This window comes from Diospyros lotus, chromosome 3 (assembly GCF_014633365.1).
Source record: "Diospyros lotus cultivar Yz01 chromosome 3, ASM1463336v1, whole genome shotgun sequence".
Lineage (NCBI taxonomy): Eukaryota > Viridiplantae > Streptophyta > Magnoliopsida > Ericales > Ebenaceae > Diospyros > Diospyros lotus.
The window spans coordinates 9355459-9372071 of NC_068340.1; the positions used below are offsets into that span (position 1 = coordinate 9355459).

At 40.4% G+C, this 16613-nt stretch overlaps 2 protein-coding genes across 4 annotated transcripts in view; one reads left to right on the forward strand and one right to left on the reverse strand.

Annotated features, from left to right (window-relative positions):
- LOC127798341 (uncharacterized) overlaps positions 1-4235 on the forward strand; it is a 25228-nt gene extending 20993 nt beyond the window's left edge. Inside the window, exons 6-10 of one of the 3 annotated variants that reach the window (XM_052331848.1) lie at positions 2481-2558; positions 2729-2841; positions 2939-2996; positions 3151-3272; positions 3385-4235. In XM_052331848.1, coding sequence (XP_052187808.1) covers positions 2481-2558; positions 2729-2841; positions 2939-2996; positions 3151-3272; positions 3385-3559 — 546 coding nt within the window. In that variant the 3' untranslated portion in view covers positions 3560-4235. Of the gene's footprint in view, positions 1-2480; positions 2559-2728; positions 2842-2938; positions 3036-3111; positions 3273-3384 lie in introns of those variants that run through there. The other 2 variants (XM_052331849.1, XM_052331850.1) reach the window with 2 other exon arrangements.
- Positions 3811-16287, reverse strand: LOC127798340 (protein ESSENTIAL FOR POTEXVIRUS ACCUMULATION 1-like). The gene is made up of 11 exons (XM_052331846.1): positions 15976-16287; positions 14559-14621; positions 14342-14415; positions 9095-9955; positions 8914-9007; positions 8619-8783; positions 7811-8530; positions 5544-7736; positions 5388-5457; positions 4885-5030; positions 3811-4500 (listed from the first exon to the last, which is right to left on the reverse strand). Exons 1-11 carry the CDS (start codon positions 16049-16051, stop codon positions 4163-4165), a joined length of 4800 nt encoding a protein of 1599 aa, XP_052187806.1. The 5' UTR covers positions 16052-16287; the 3' UTR covers positions 3811-4162.
- Positions 16288-16613: the final 326 nt, after the last annotated feature.

Below are 16613 nucleotides of genomic sequence, written 5' to 3' on the forward strand. Positions count from 1 at the left end.
TTAGGCTGCCTAAGAAGGTTACATCCCCCTTCTTCCAACCTTTAGCCAGCTACATCGAGTATCTTCATCTTCTTCTCCATTGAGTTTGTGGCGACCATTACAAGCAACACCTATTTCCAAAATGCAACAATTATTCAAGTGAAGCATCGTGACAAAGTTTACCTCATGTAGCAGGTCTATGCCCATGACGACTCTGAAGTCATCCATTAAGGCTACTGCAAAGTTTGCTGCTTCTTCCCTCGAGTCAATCTCCAAGGTTGTCCCTTGGCCATGCCAACCAAGGACTTTGAAGTCATGTTGACGTCCTTAAGCCATCCACCTCCATTCATGACCTTGAATCCCAGATGTTTGGCCTCATTGGGGGTGATAAAGTCCGTGTCAACCATTGCCTGCAATGGCTTGCGGTTAATAGACAGAGATTTACATTAACCATTTTGGCTTCTGCTTCTACGAGGTCATCTTGGTTACATTAAAGAGGGTTAGGGAACCCATTTGGACTAGCGTTGGCAAATCATCTCCAGAGTTTTGAGTCTCCTCTATGGCAGCCAACTTCCCTAGCTTAAGGTAATTTTTTACCTGGTGAGGGCCCTAGCAAATGTAGCACCCCGCCTGCAAGATGAAATTCTTCTTCTTTTCCTCATAGTCCCTATGTCATTGGGGTACCCTCCTTGCCCTTGCCTTTGTCCTTTATAGGAGCTCTTTCCCTTCTCTTACCCACCTTTGGATGAGTGGGACTTGGAAGAGTGTTTGGATTTCTCTTTGGAACTCTTTTGGTACTCAACCAAGGATTCGGCTACAATGATGGCTTCATCAACAGTTTTCACTTCTTATCTCTGTTACTCCTTTCACCCAATTTTGGAGCCTATCTTTAAAGAAAATAGGGTATTCTCATCCAAAAAAGTTAGGAACCTGCAACGTCGTCAAGGTATACTCCATGACATAGTCACAAATTGATGACTTGTGCTCCAACCACTTAAGCTTTTCTGGCCTCGTACATCATGTTCCTGGATTGAACTGCATCTTGATTGTCGTCTTGAATTCCTCCTACATCAGTCTTGCACTTCTTCTCTATGTTGGCATGTTTGCCACACTACCAGGGCAGCAATTCCTAATAAAAAATATGTTAATGCATCAATTTTAACTGACTCACCTATCATGCTAAGCTCCTTAAGGCAGTGCTCTATCTGCCATAGAAAGTTTTCCACTTCATTGGTATTTCTAGAGCCTTTGAACTCCTCCAGCTTTGGCAGGTCCACTTGTGGACTATCTCGAACTCTACTTGAGCTTGGGCCAGCACCTTGGTCCAATCCACTTGGCGCAGCTTGAAAACTCTTGGGCAAGGCCCCAATGTGTTGATGGGCTCCATCAATTGGGCCTTCATTTGGTCAATCCTAGTGGAGTTCTGACTATCCACCTCTTGTAAGGACTCGATTTCGTCCTTCACCTGATCAAACTAAGCCTGGAATGCTCCTCTAGCGTGCTCAACCATGGTCTTAAGGGTAGTGAGCTTGTTGTCCATGGAACCAGCATCTTACTTTTGTTAGGCCTTGCTCTAAGCCTGTGTCTTTCTCCCACCTTGGGGTGGAATTCTGTCCCATCCCCTCAAGGTCTTATCTCCAATGCTTATCTGTCAGGTTCAACATGGTGTATACAACTACATCTCTGTGAGTCTTCCTGGAACCTGGCTTTGATATCAAATTGTCAAGGCCTTAGAACTCGCCAAGCCAACTGTGCCAACCTTAACTCACAATCACCCTCTTGGTGATAGCTAAGTCAGCCTTTCTTGGACTGCACCCACCTTGGGATCTTCTCGCCATTGAAACCACCAAAATGAGAGAGCAAAACAAGAGAACAAGAGACAGCAAGAGAACACAAGAACTTTAAAGAAAAACTCTGAAGATGGAATGAATACAACTAAGGGAATGCTTCCTATTTATAGCCTTCAAGCCTATCTACAAAGATAGAAATGCCCACTTTATCTTTATCTACGGGAGATATAAATACCAATTTGATTCAATCTATCCCAACCAACCAAATAATAACTGGATAACTCCGGAATCTTTCGAAAATGGCGCCACAATCTTCCGCATTGTAAGGCCAATCATATCACTCCGTGTGGCAAATATTTTGAGGGGTTCTCTAAGATCGTGCAATGCAATTCACCCATCACATCCACGGATCCATTATCTACTCCAGCACATCCAGTCAACATCCAGTCAGACCCTGTTGTTTCTCAGTGATCTGGATCATTCACAAAATGCCTTATCATTGCCACATGTCTGTGTGGCGCCTGCGTGGCAGAGCCTCCGTTCCTAACAAAATGGTAATCTCTGATTCGGAGGGGCAGAAAATGTTGCTTCCTTCAACTTTTTGGGTCCTGATCCTACTAAACCTATTAATGCATGGTTGTGTAGCCTCTTATCTTCTGTAACCACCTGCGAATGTAATGGCGGGTTTATCAGGTTTAATGACCTTTACAGATGACAAATGAAACTGGGAAGGCACTGTTTTCGAAAGCTGGAGAACTTGGGGTTCCAGTGGGTTTCATGTGTATGAAGGTATGAACTTGTTACAAATTTTTGTTTTTGTTTTTGCGCATAATTCAGTGTCGCAATTTCCCTGACACAGTCGAGCAGTTCTAATTGGATATTACCATGACAATAGAAACCATGCTGTTAATTATAGAAAGCAATAGTCAAGCGTACATAAATGGAAAACGTGTTTTCAGGGTCTCAATCTTCATCTATCAGAGATCGAACAACTCTGCACAGAATTTCCCTCTACAGTTGTAATGCTAGATCATCTAGCTTTCTGCAAGCCCCCAAGGCAAGCACCAGCCTAGTAATATTCTTTTTCTTATATGAAGAACTTTCAAGTTAATTATTCCACGTGAAAGAACAAGAAGAACCTTCTTGGTTTGTCTGGATTAATGTTGCAGTAATGATGAAGAAAGCTCAGTTTTTTCACAACTACTGAAGCTGTCCGGATTTCCACAGGTATGGACTTTACTACCGCACAACTTAGTTGGCTTATATATATTATGTCCTTCCCGACGCAATGTATGGTCAGCTACATATTCTAGCTTGGCAACATTTTCACTTGTGATGATTAATTATCGTCCTACTCCTACCACGTGCGTTAATGTGATAGGTTTACGTAAAATTCAGTGCCCTATTCAGGGTGTCACGACAGCCATATCCGTACGATGATTTATGCCAAGTTCTGTCCCAAGTAGTCTCCAGCTTCGGTGCCAACCGTGTCATGTGGGGCAGGTAATTAAAAACTCTCCACTTTATGTAAGAACGAACACTCAATCACATAGATACAAACAGTCTTCAAATTTGTTGAACCTGCGCTCTGTTATTTATGCTTGAACTTGCTCAGCGACTTCCCATTTGTTGTTGCGGAGTGTGGGTACAAGGAAGCTAAAGAAGCAGTACCCGCCATTGCCAATCAAGTGCCTCTTTCATCTTCTGACTTAGAGTGGATCATGGGGAGGACAGCCATGCGACTGCAGCTCTTTCAAGAAGGGACCACGACGACCATTAAGCATCAATAGATTAGACATCTCTTTGCAAATGCACCCACCGGACTTTTTTTTTTTTTTTTTTTTTCAAGTTACTGATAAATTTATTGCTGTTGCCCCCGGGATCAGGCATGAGAATGGCCAGGCATGAGAATGGCCCAATTTATGCAAATTTCCTCCATCAGGCTGCTGCACAAAACTTTATCCTCTACTCAATCAGTGGGTGTATGAAAGAAGTATTTACTGTTCCGATTGGACATAAAGATGGATGGATACGCAAGCCATGCCCCTAAAACATATGCAATTTACCATATATACGGCACGACTATTTGTATACACAACATTGTCTCATCCGGCCGACCACTTCCAATTCCTATGAAATGAGAAACACCTACTGTGCAAAACCACCCACTACTCAGTAGCTCATGCACAAGCCACATCCTGAATGAGTGACTTTGCCTTCTAAAGACACGCTGATGACGCCCCTACATCACAAATTAGCTGAAATTTGGGGGCTGGAAAACAAAAACAAATAAAAGAATATCTAACTGATAAATGCTTTACAGAAACGGTATGCTGTACAGCTTTTCGACCAAACATGAACGGTAAAACAGAGCTCTACTAAGATCGATTGGTCTAATCTTCTATACGTTGTATCTCACCCATCATGATGCGGTTGCTTGTTACCTTGAATCCTAGAAGGGCTGGGTCAATCTGCCTCCCTTTCTTCCCTTTCTTTTTCCCGCTTCTGCCTGCCTGAGTTCCATCAGATGACTCCGAAGCTCCCACTACTGGATTCTCTAACTGTACTGCTGGCTTCTTAGCATTGCTTTTCAGCATGTCAACGAACAATGGTTCCGACGCATCTGCATCACTGAACGATGAGCTCCGTCGAACATGACTATCTTTCCTGCCAGATGGTAGACCGTCAGATTTCTGATTTGCCGGATTTTCCCCCTGCTCCTGTCTGCCACCTAATAAATTCATAATCATCGAGGTTACTTTGAAACGAACGCAGAGCCAAAAAGTGATGGGCAACCCCATCATATTAATATCTTTGAAACAAAAATCTATAAGCCATTACTATAAGCATTTGCATCATCATCCCAATTTATAAATGTGTTGGTTTGTGGTGGGTGGGTGAGAGAACGGTGCACCATTTTCCACAAAGGGGAGAGCACTACGTTGCTCATCCAGCAATACCAGCAAAAATGAAAATGCCCCTACGCTGAACTGAACTTTTATAATTGGGAAAGCCAGAAGTGCAGCTGCATGATAAGTCATGATCTCAAAGTATCTTGCTCCCCATTCCATAAGACTTCAAATTTAACATAAAGACATACTGCAAATTAACATACCTTCACCGGGAAGTGAAGTTGGGGGAGTTTTGTCTCTGATGACTGGATCAGATGCCTCAAACAACTGCTCCTGAGATGAGGAAGTCCGTGAGACCACTGGACGTTTCAGCAAAAGGCTGTCCAGGCCTTTGGATGCATGGGCTACCCTGTCAAAATGAAGAATAGCATACTAAGATATGCAGAAACATGGCAAACTTGGTTATATATCCCTTCAACTCCAAAGAGTAAGAAGCATCATTATGAATCACATTATAACAAGATCCAGTAATGAACCGGAAATAAGAAAGTAATAAAACAAAATTATGAAATTTTAAGCCAATGGTTATGCAGCAATGCTTTTTATTCCCCTCTCTTTCCTCCACCCCCAGCCTGGGGTGGGCTGGGAGTCGGGTTGGAGGAAACCTAACCCTGGAGTGTAAGGTCCAAGAGAAATGAAAGACGTGATGTATTTACAATCCACTAAACATTTAGAGTTGATGTAGTACATCAGAAAGAGTACTTACTGGTCGTTAGCAACCTCCTCTGTGAAATAATCAATATCACCCTTATCATTGTGGAAGGTTGAATTACCACCTGGAACCAATTTTATCAGAGATCATACTCATGAAGTTACCAAGAAAAGAACCTGTGAGCAAACAAATAATAATAACGGATTTTACCATCAGTGCCAAGTGAATTATGCCTGCTCCCAAAATGAATTGGCATTTCTCCATAGTTCAATCCTGCCTTCTCACCCATGCTTTCTTTAATCTCCAAAGCTGCCCTCTTAAACATACCAACCTCACCTTTGCGTCCGTGCATTTTACTATCCATGTCAAATAAGTCTCTTTCGATGGGGGATTTAGCAATCATGTTTGAGTTTGCATAAATTCCTTGAGGACCGTCATTGATGCCTGGAAAAAATCGGTCTCGATCACTAGGCGCTCCAGAGTTGGATCTAAGAGGCAGTCTTTCAATGCTTTCCAAAACACTGGCCTTCTCATTGGTGACTCCACCAGAATTAGAGCCATAAGGTCCAAGGGAGTTTTTACCTGCTTCTCGATCTGATAAAAGACTAAAGGGTTGATTAGTAGTGCTTGTTATAGAGAAGCGACCAGAAGGCGGCCTTCTGTCATATGATACCCCAGTGCTGAATTTTAAAGAATCAGTTGGCTGATGACCAGAATTTTGATGAAGTAATTCCATCAGCAAACGCTTTGAACCATCATTGCTTGCTCCTGCCGACATCCAAGAACTCGAATCTCTAGCAGTCATTTTTTCTAGTTCCCTATTTTGCAGCTCAGAATTAAGATGCATTTGACGTATCTGAGACTCTGCCCATTCTTTCTGTAGCTGACCATTGTGCTCAGACCAATAACCCTCAATTACATCAGAATGTGGGGCACGAAATTGGTTAGGAATTATTGGGTGCTGTGAGTGAACATCAGAGAATCCACCTACTTGAGAACCAGAATGCACTCGTGCCCTTGCTTCCTGCATATCTAAACCTTGGCCATGTACCAAAGCGTTCATAACATCCTGGTTCAATCCTGGAGTACCAACAGGTAAAGGCATTGATTGCTCAAATGGCATTAAGCCAGGATCATAAAGGCCTCGCTGGAACCGATCTTGTATAGAAACACTTCGCTCAAGGTGACTCAGATGCTCTTCCAGAGATGGTCTCTGTTGTTGCTGATAATAATCTAATGGGTTGAGCCCTGCAGAGTGAGCTCTGAGTGCACCAGCAGGAGATCTGAGGAGCTGATTGGTTTTCTCAACAGGCCAGACAGAACCAATATGCCTCTCTTCTTCCAACTCCACACGCTGCCTCAACCCCAGAGGCAACTGCCTCGCATGCATCTGCTCTTGCTGAAGAATCTGATGTTCCAGAGACTGCATCTGTCCTTGATTTGACACAAGATCCAGTAGATTACGTTGACGCCCTTGATGCAATGTTTGACCAAATTTTGCTTGAATAAGATGCTCAAGTGATGCGTCAGCCTGACTTGGAGGAGGAGCGCACTGTTGTAGTTCATGTAAAAATTGCTGCTCCAGCAAAACCTGATCAAGAACATTACTGGGTCTAACAGTATCAATGTGAGACTGTCCATGGACAGAATCCTGCATTTGATTTTGCAGTATTTGTTCAAGAACCATCTGACGAGCTTGAGATTGCTGTTGCTCTTGCAATAGCAATTGCTGCTGATGAAACTGCTGCTGTTGCTGCAACTGGTGTTGAAGCTGAAGCTGTTGTTGCTGCTGCTGCTGCTGCAGCTGTAGTGCCAGAAGGTGTTCCAGGTCTGGCCCTGCCTGATTAGTCGGACGATGGTAAATAGGATTCTGACCCGGCACCTGTTCCAGCACTGACTCATTCAAGTGGGAATGGCGAGATGACAGATTACGCTGGAGCAGTTGAACATGTTGTGCCAAAAGTTTCTCTGGTACATCAAAATGGTTGGATTCTTGATCCATATGTGGTAACCGACGAGGATCCATGACACCTTGATACCTGGGACCAGGAATTGTATTTTTTCGGTAAACATCAGACCATGCTTCTGCATCATGAGTCGAATCATTGAGTCCGCCAAAAGAGCCAACTCTTCCTGTACTAGGGTTGACAAGTTGATCCTGATCACCACTGCTAGAAGATACATTTGATGACTGGTTATACCTTGAGGAAGTGCCTTCAAGTTCAGACCACAACAACCCAAAAGGATGCAACTTTTTGTCACTCTGATCCAGAACACCAGGTTCATTAAACTCAATTCGAAGAGAAGGATTCCCTCTAGGATTAGCAGAAATATCATTAATGCCTGTAGATGTGTTCGCTGTAGAACTGCTACCACTTCCAGGTCTCCCCGGAAATACAACCTCTGCACAGAAGCAGATTCATAAACACAAACCCAACAAATAATGCAGAACAAGACAGACAAGAAAAGTAACTAACCTTCATCTTGAGGAACCAAATGGAAGTTTTGTGAATTGGTATATGGAAGTTGTAATGGATCTTCATGCTCAGAAATTCTTGACTGAATATGCTGCATCGGTAGACCATTAAACCGATTTAGATGCCAGTGGAGATCATCTACCTCGGGAACAGATTTCTCATCCAAAGCTACAGGCTTCTCTACCTTAGAACTTATATCAGTATTATTGGCATGTCCATCTATAAACTTCAGATGCGGCATGAGGTCACCCAACTCTTGGAAAGGTGTTCCCTCTGGAGCATCGGCCAAGCGGACAGGTAGATCAGTCCCGAAAAACCCTTGCTCAAACCATGAAATGATGTCAGCACCAAGAAATGGTCCTTGGATCTCACCTTGAGGATCCTGATAGTATAAGCTCAAGTCATCGGGCAGGATACTCCCTCCTAACAGATATTCATTGTGGCTTCCATGACGGTGCAGTAAATTGCTATTCCAACTCTGTTCAGCAGATGAAGAAACAAATAGAGAATTCGAATCATCTGGAAGCTTGATACTGAGGTCAAAAGCAGCAGCAGAGGTAACATCCTTCAGAGAAGCATGCTTGGTGAATGTAGCATCTGCAACTTTGGGCACATCAAAAAAACTGTTACTGTTTGAAGTTGCTTGCATCAATTCATCTGCATTCATCCCAATTGCAGCAGCATCGACTTCATCTTCCCCTTCACAACTAGCATCTCCTCCTGGAAAAGAAATATAGTTTCCATTCACATGCCAGGAAAAAGAAAAAGGAAAACTACTTTAAGGGGTTGAACAGAGCCAGTTACTAACCATCTGCTGGACTCATTTTAGGACCATCCTTATTCAAGATGCTACAAACATCAGCCTGATGAGTACTATCATTTACAACTCCACCAGAGGTATCAACAATCTCATCAGGTATATACAAAGGCAAGACACCCAGTTTTCCATTAGTATGTTCAAAGTCTCTGACATCTGCATGGAATGATTTGATAAGGCTCCAAGGACAAGAAGAAAAAATGTGTACAAAAAAGAGGTAAGAGAAAAGGCATAAGATACTACACATCCATAAATTGAAGTTAACTGCATTTTCTAAATTGATCACCTGTGGCGTTATCAGTTGATCTGCCCTTTCTAAATGAATTGTACACTACTCCACTACCAGTTATTTTGCCCTTCCACAAATCACCAATGATAGCCTGAAAACAATGGCCTTCAGTGAGAAAGCACAAACATAAAAAGACTACAACTTAATGAAACCTAGAAAGTCAATTCAAAAAGCTTGCCTCTTCATCTGTATCAGGACTGACAAAAGCCAATGGTTCAAGTGCAGCAACTTGTGTTATGGGAGGTATTTCCTCCATCTGTTCAGGCATCACAGCCAAAATCGGATCCAATTTTTGCTTCCGATAAATATCAAGAAGTTTCCCCCTTGGGTAGCAAAATGTATCAGCCAATGAGCATAGTTTCCCAGGGACACTCTCTGTCCTGTCAAATTGAGTAACACCGAGAGAACCCACAGATGGAGGTCTTACAACTGCAACACTAGATCGTCCCCGTCCTAAAGTAAACCCTGTAAAAGGCCCCTCTGCCCTTCCCCTCTCAGATCCAAACCCAGGTGCAGCGCGGTATGAACCTGGCCCGCTAGAATTTCCCTCCATCCTATGGCGTGGCCTCCACTTGTCACGAGAATCTGAATCGCGCTCGGGACCAGATCTGGGAATGCTTCCTACAAATGATTGGCTATCATTGTTAGTATCATCCTTCTCAACATCTGCCCTTTTTTCAATCCGAGATTCCTTATCCCTTTCTTCAGGACCCCACCTAGATGACCACTTGCTATCACGTCTGGCATCATGTGCAGAACTCCGATTACCAGCATCATGCCACCTATCAGTAGACATAGCTCTATTTTCAGTGTTGTCTCTAACCAGAGTGTTCTCAACCCGGCGATCAGTCTTCCTGCGATCTCTTCTGCCAAGCAAGCTGGTTTCCCTTTCTTCTTCACGCCAGCGGCGTCCACTATCAGTTTCAGTTGCAACTCTTCTCCAATCTTTTTTGTCCTCAGGGACATCTGGACGCCAGCCCTCCTTCAAATTAGGATCAGCAGAACTTCCAAGAGAAAGGGAACTTGGTGCACGCGCTTCCTGACAACATAAAGAGCAGCAAAAACATGTCTCGCATATAAGGTAATCAACCATAGAAAGATGATATCAGCATTAAGGCATAAAGCAATAGAAGTTATAGAGGAAGAAGAAGAATCAACCACAGGAAGATGATATCAGCATTAAGGCATAAACCAATAGAAGTTGTAAAGGAAAAAACTAAGTCACGGGAATCATCTCAGCCTAGTTTAATTGTTCTTACATCACTTATGAGATGATAACTCTGTTGAAGCACAATAATTACTGCAAGAAAATGCAGATATGCATGTCACAACAGCAATGTCAGACCAAGAAAACTGTTGTTCCTTGGACATTGTTAGCAGATCCTCAGTAACAGATTTTGGTTTAGTCTCAATTGAAAGGATCCAAGCTAATGCAAACCTGCCAGCTCATGTTCCAAATGTATCCTTGAATAATAACCAAACAAGCTATTGTGTTATGCCACAAAGGTTGAGCTAAATGAAACTAGACACCTTGTGTAATCTATTCAATGCACAAATAAGCTTCATCCTAACAAGTGAGGTGTTTGAAGACAAGTTAGTGGGATTGACATCTAAGCTTAATCAGTTTAACCTACTGGCAAAATTGGTCATTCTTAGTTGAGATGTAAATAATTTTCACAGATTAAAGCTTGATTTTTCTTTATAACTATTAGCCAGATCCAACCTAGTATTGACCAACTCAACTGGTATCCAAGCCATCATAGTTCAGACATTCAGTCTACCCAAAAATAAACAAAAAAATAATCATTGAACCATACAAAAAGAAAGCTTTTTTACCTTTCATTTGCAATCATGTTACTAACATAAATTCAGCAAACAATTATTGAGCATTTTAGGTGAGGTCCAAATAGAATCATGAATGCATCAGTGGATCTAATGAGGGAGAAAAAGATCAATAAAAATCAATAAAGAAAGGTTAAAATCATGAATGCATCAGTGGACCTAATGACTTCTTAAACTTAAGAAGCAACAAAAGAAACTTTTTAAATTTGAAGTCAAAAGCTTACACAATACTGATCTTATTGGGTCGTAAAATACAATATTAAGATCCCACCTCCAAGAAAGTCTATACAGAATTGAATGAATTTTTCCAAAAATATATTGTAAAATCCCAATTCCATCCAATTTAATTTTTAAATTTTTTTGTCTAATTCATCTGCTTTTTTTTATTTAATACGTGTGTGGCCTAGACACAAATTTTACAACAGGTTCAAATCCATTAAGAATAAGTCATATCAAATCAAATATGCCAGAAAAAAGGCAAAGTTGGGGAAACTAACTGTCACTCATTACATAACACTGAGGAAACTGGTCTGAGAAGGACTGGAGGAAAAAAAAATGCAATTTAAGTATCTTAACTCTCTTTTGTGCCTTACACACTCTCAAACTATGTTCCATCAATTACATCTGAAGAAAAGCCTCAAATGCATTTATTTTTGTTTATTCCTTAACTCTTTTTTTTCTCAATTTTTTCAATCACAATCTCAGTTAAACTTCAAACCTCCTCTCTATTTTTACTTTTTTTTTTTGTTTTGTATACTCTTTTTTCTCGTTTAAGGGTGCTAAAATTCACTTTTTAATACATTTCTTTGTTTACATGCTACTTAAAATACAAGAAATACACTGTGAGGGAGGAGAGGACTTAGTGCATGAGCAGCTTGCAAGAAAGAGAAAAGAGAGATACATATTTAAGGTGAGAAGCTGCAACAGGTGTCCTTGATGGTGCAAAGACAGTTTCATCAACCAAGATGATGAGGTATGACTGATCATATTCATGGCATGTTACAGCTAAGGTGTGTCACAAGCACCATTATCTTGAACACCACTCAAGAATACGCTTTTATTAGCTAAACTGAGATACGGACACGGGTATTGATAATGTGCACGGAATTCTACTAGTAAAGTCAGTGAGGTGATATGGAAGGCTTAATAGCAAGCACAGGACTCTGGTGAAGATTTCTGGTGACTGAGGGAAAGGGATAGGCAGATCATCTTTTATCAAGAGCCTAAAAAAGGAGCACTCAAGTGAAAAGTTCCATCATCTAAGCCTAGTAGGTACACAATTGGTCCATAAACAGAGTACACAATTGGCCTATAAACAGGGTATCACCTATCACACCTTAATCAATTCCAGCTCAAATCTAAAAGGGAGAGAATATGGAGATATATTCAACTTACTCCACAGGAACAGCACATGAGATGATAAGGTGTACCACTAGCATCGAGTTCAAAATTGTATCAACAATGCAGAATATGTGTGGGACTATAACTGACCCCGACCCCCACCCAAAAAGAGAAAAAGGCAGTTGATACTCAATTTTATTTCTACAACATGCTAGAGTCTAGAACATCAGGTGTATGGTGATACTGACAACAAACAATATAACAATGGAGTACATGGAGATACTAGTGTAGTTATAGCAACCTGCAAACTAAAAAGGAAATATGGGATATAAACCCAACTGATAAGTTGCATGTAGAAACTAAACAACCAAGACAATCTGTGATAGTGTTTGTTAAAAGAATGCTTAAGCACAAAGCAAAATTCTAGTGTTTTCTTGTCAAAGCAAAGCAGCCAGCGCAAATAACAAAGCCCAGCTTGAGCAAGAAAAACAAGTACTTTTTTGTTAAGCTCAAGTCACGGCTATTTATTTTTTGAATTTTTATTGGTTTACAGTTTAAAAAAAAAAAGAAAGAAAAGAAGAGCTGTAACTTTGGACCCTAAAACACCACGAAACACCTATCTATTACATAGTTGTCAAAGGCACAAGGTGCAAAGAGTGCTCAGTGCTTAAGTGTGAGGCACAAGGCAACATGAGAGCTTCAATCACGTGAGGTGCATATATATTAAAAACATGTATAGAATACATACATATATAGTATTATTTTCAATTCAAAACTAAAAAAGAAAATGCATATCTATTCTATTATATGAAAAGAAACAGAAAAAAGAAGAGAAAAACTTAGTTGAAACAGAAAAAGAGAAACCAGACACATATTTTCAATTTTATACTTAAATGTGAATTAGTTGAAAATAAGAAGAAACAGACAACAAAAAAGGACAAAAAGAAGCAAAAAAAAATACACAGGACGTAGCACTGTGCACGAACAGAAAAGTCAAAATAAAATAAAACAACAAAAGACGACAGCAACTATAAAATAGGTCACGAGGGATGTTTGCCAGCCTCTAGCGACCATGACAAACAAAGCAGTTAGCCAAAGCAGTGTCTCACACACTACACGCACCACCTGTACGTTGGCAGGAGAGACTCATGCGCATCTGACTGCTGGTGCATGAGTGTTCTGGTGGCCATCCAGTGACAAGCAGCAGCCTCGCCTCTTGCCAATCTACACATACATGCACTCACGTCGACAAGAAACTAATTCTACAATAAAAAATCGAGCAAAAGCACCCAAGATTTTCACTTAAAAAGAAGATTTTATTTTGTCCAAGATTTTCTCTTCTTCTGTGACATGGGTAGCAGACTTTTCATATAAAAACGCAAAGAAGACCTTTTGACTTTGCACCAAAAAGCTGAAGCTTTCCTTTTGTATTAGGGTTTAACGTCTTTCTGCAAAAGAAGCATGAAGCGTGAACTTTGCACCTTAGTATGAAGCACACGCATCATGCACCTTTGCAGCGCCTTTTGAAGGGCGCTGAAACTCAACAATGCCTGCCCTACGCGTCTCGGGCCTTTGACAACTATGATCTATTATATAAATGTCTTGGAGTGCTGTAGAAGAGAACAATTCAGTGTTTGGTCATGATTTTTAACAAGCGGTGTTGTTGCTAGTTGAAGAGTGTAGATTTAATATTAGAAGCAAAGGAGAGAATGTAACAACTAGAAAAGCAACTTCAGCTTCTACTTCATGGTCAGTCCTGGTACAAGAAGTCAATTAGATGGTGCTGATGAGGAAGATGATGAGAACTATAACTCCAATCATCAAGATGACTTTGTTAATCTAGACTAAATCATTGAAAATGAATTAAAAGACCATCTATTGTTCCCTTTTAGCATGAATTTTCGTCTTAACAATATTATCTAGTAGTTTAGTAGCAGTTATTATATTACTTCTTTATTTTTCTTAACATTTGTTTGTTTCAATTAAGAGCACACTTGGGCTTTGCACTTAAGCCCTAGAAGGCCTTTGGGCTTGAGTGTGCTTAGAGCCTTTAAAACACTGGGTTCTGTCAGAAAGATGGAGAGCTCAGACAAGTATCATGCAATTAAACAACTTCTATTTAGAAAATCAATACAACCATAAAATCAGCATTTCCTCCATAGATATAAAATGATATAAAGAAGCATTTAACAGTATTGTCATATATAAAGACATGGATGCAGTGAGTAATCATAGCACTCACCATCTTCGTCTCACTAGGTTTAGAATAAAGCCACTGGGGAGACAAAGGAATGCTGCTTTCTGATGCTCCTTGATCTGAAGTAACAACAATGAACATGCACAATTTCATGAGTTGAAATATAAGAAGGAGAACCGACACTTAATGCAGCAGTAGGGATAAATTGTCCCATAATTCAGAAAAAGATTTGGTGCTGCAAGATTGAAAAAGTAAACCGAACCTTTTGTATCATCAAGCAGCCCTATCACCCCCCTTTCATCATCATTCCTTCCTAGAGCATCCACTGTAGTGGCATCAACCCAATAACGGTAAGCATTAATATACATTTCCATTAAGAAATCCAATTGAAATTATAAAAAATAAAGATGGAGCTGGCATCATTATTGGGGGGAAGAAAGAAAAAAGGCAACAGCAAAATTATTGTCCATATAGATACTGCAACTATAAAAAACCGACGACACAAATAACTCCAAAACTACCACATAACATCATTAGAGTACCTTTATAGCATAACAAAAGAACCATGATCCATGATCGGAAACCTCACACAGAATCTATGATTCCTAAAGGCCGAAATTCCTAAATGAATAAAACAACTGTGTCCATTGCTAAACTGATGAAGACAAAAAATGATGCATTAAGGTAGTGTAGATCTAGAATACTCTTTATCAAGGGTGCTGTTATTCCCACTTCAAAAATTGTTAGCCTCCCTCACCATAGTGGAGTGAGCATAACACTCCTAGACTGCGAATAACATTTCCCCAAAACTAAGCTGCATCGAATAGGAAAGGTTTCCAAAATTAGCCATGGTGATAGGCTACGAATCTTCAATATCATGATTACAAATATTAGAGCTCATCCTAGTCAGAAGTCCATAAAAAGACAAGAATCGTGTGCTTAACGCTTCTGGAGCAGGAATAACCGAATAACATTTCCCAAAGCCAAGATGAAACGGATAGAAAAGGTAGCTAAAATTAAAGGAAGTGATAGGCTAAGAATCTTCAATGTCGCGAATATTGATGAGCTCATCCTAGAAAGAAGTCCATAAAAAGACAAGAATCGCCACTTATCATGTTAAAGTTAACGAATCGTAGCCAAGGTGCTCCGTCTAGGTCAAATAAGCCAGGAAATGCCCAAATTAGCACCAGCAGACATCATATCAATTAGAAGAAGTGGCACTGAGTTAGTTAGCAACACAACATACTATAAAAAAACAAAGCACCGACCTGCAACCTCAAATCTTACAGCCGCTGCCCTGGATTTCCGACAGAACAGATAAAACAAGAGAGAATAGGTATAGGAAAAAAATGCAAATATTTGCTTTCTTTCTTTATGCAAATGTTGGCAGCAATCAAACAAGATAACAATAACAAGGTAGGGTTAACAAATGAAGTACAAACAATTAAAGAGAAATTATCCTGAATAAATATCCGAAGACAACTATCAGGCAACTGAACTGAAACGCCATGCTTCGAAACCCTAAATTCTAAATTTTATAAGTATCAGCAAAATAATTAAATACATTCAGATCAATAATCTCAACGGAATATTAACCAATAAGGATCAGATCAATCTGAGTAAAAGCCCAAAGGTAGAGGAAATTAGGGCAAAGAATACAAAGAGCAGTGAGTGAGCACCTTTAGGGGTCCACGACAGATCTGACGGTTTGGATGAGAGGAGATCGTCGGGAAGATCGAGCTTGCCTCCAGCCATCCTACTGTCGAGATAAGTCACGAAGTTGAGATCAAGAGCGAGGGACGGCACCGATCAGCGGTCAACGATACAGAGCACAGAGAAATTGCAGAGACCAGTGAGTGAGATGTGATGTGAGAATCGAGATTTTAGAGATTTCTAGGGTTCTAAATGCTTTTGCAGAAGGCTTGAAGAGGGAGGGGAGAGAGAGAAAGGGGGGGAGAGAGGAAGCGGAAGACGGGTGAGGGTTTGTTTGGGTGGCCAGAACAGCCAAATAGACTGCTTTAAAAATACAAACAAATAAACGAAAAATAAATAAATATTATTGGGAATTTTAATAATTTGTAGAAAATACATTGGGATTACTCATCTCATTCTATGGACGTGGCATATAATTATCGTACATTTCTCTGTGAGATCAATTAGTTTCATTTTAGTAGAATTAATTTTTTGGGCACACTTGAACACTTTATAAAACCACAACACAACATTCTTCTTTTGTTTTTAAAATTTAAACCCTCACCTAACAAGACACCTTTTTTTTTTTTTTTTTTTTTTGTTATTGGAAACAATAGGCATGTTA

Bases quoted from the DNA above. Each gene is read 5' to 3' on its own strand.
- LOC127798340 (XM_052331846.1), bottom strand. From the start codon at position 16,051: ATGGCTGGAGGCAAGCTCGATCTTCCCGACGATCTCCTCTCATCCAAA. The intron at 14,622-15,975 runs GTGCTCACTCAC...ATGCCACTACAG, and splicing joins TCTGTCGTGGACCCCTAAAG to TGGATGCTCTAGGAAGGAAT. The intron at 9,008-9,094 runs GCAAGCTTTTTG...CATTGTTTTCAG, and splicing joins GTCCTGATACAGATGAAGAG to GCTATCATTGGTGATTTGTG.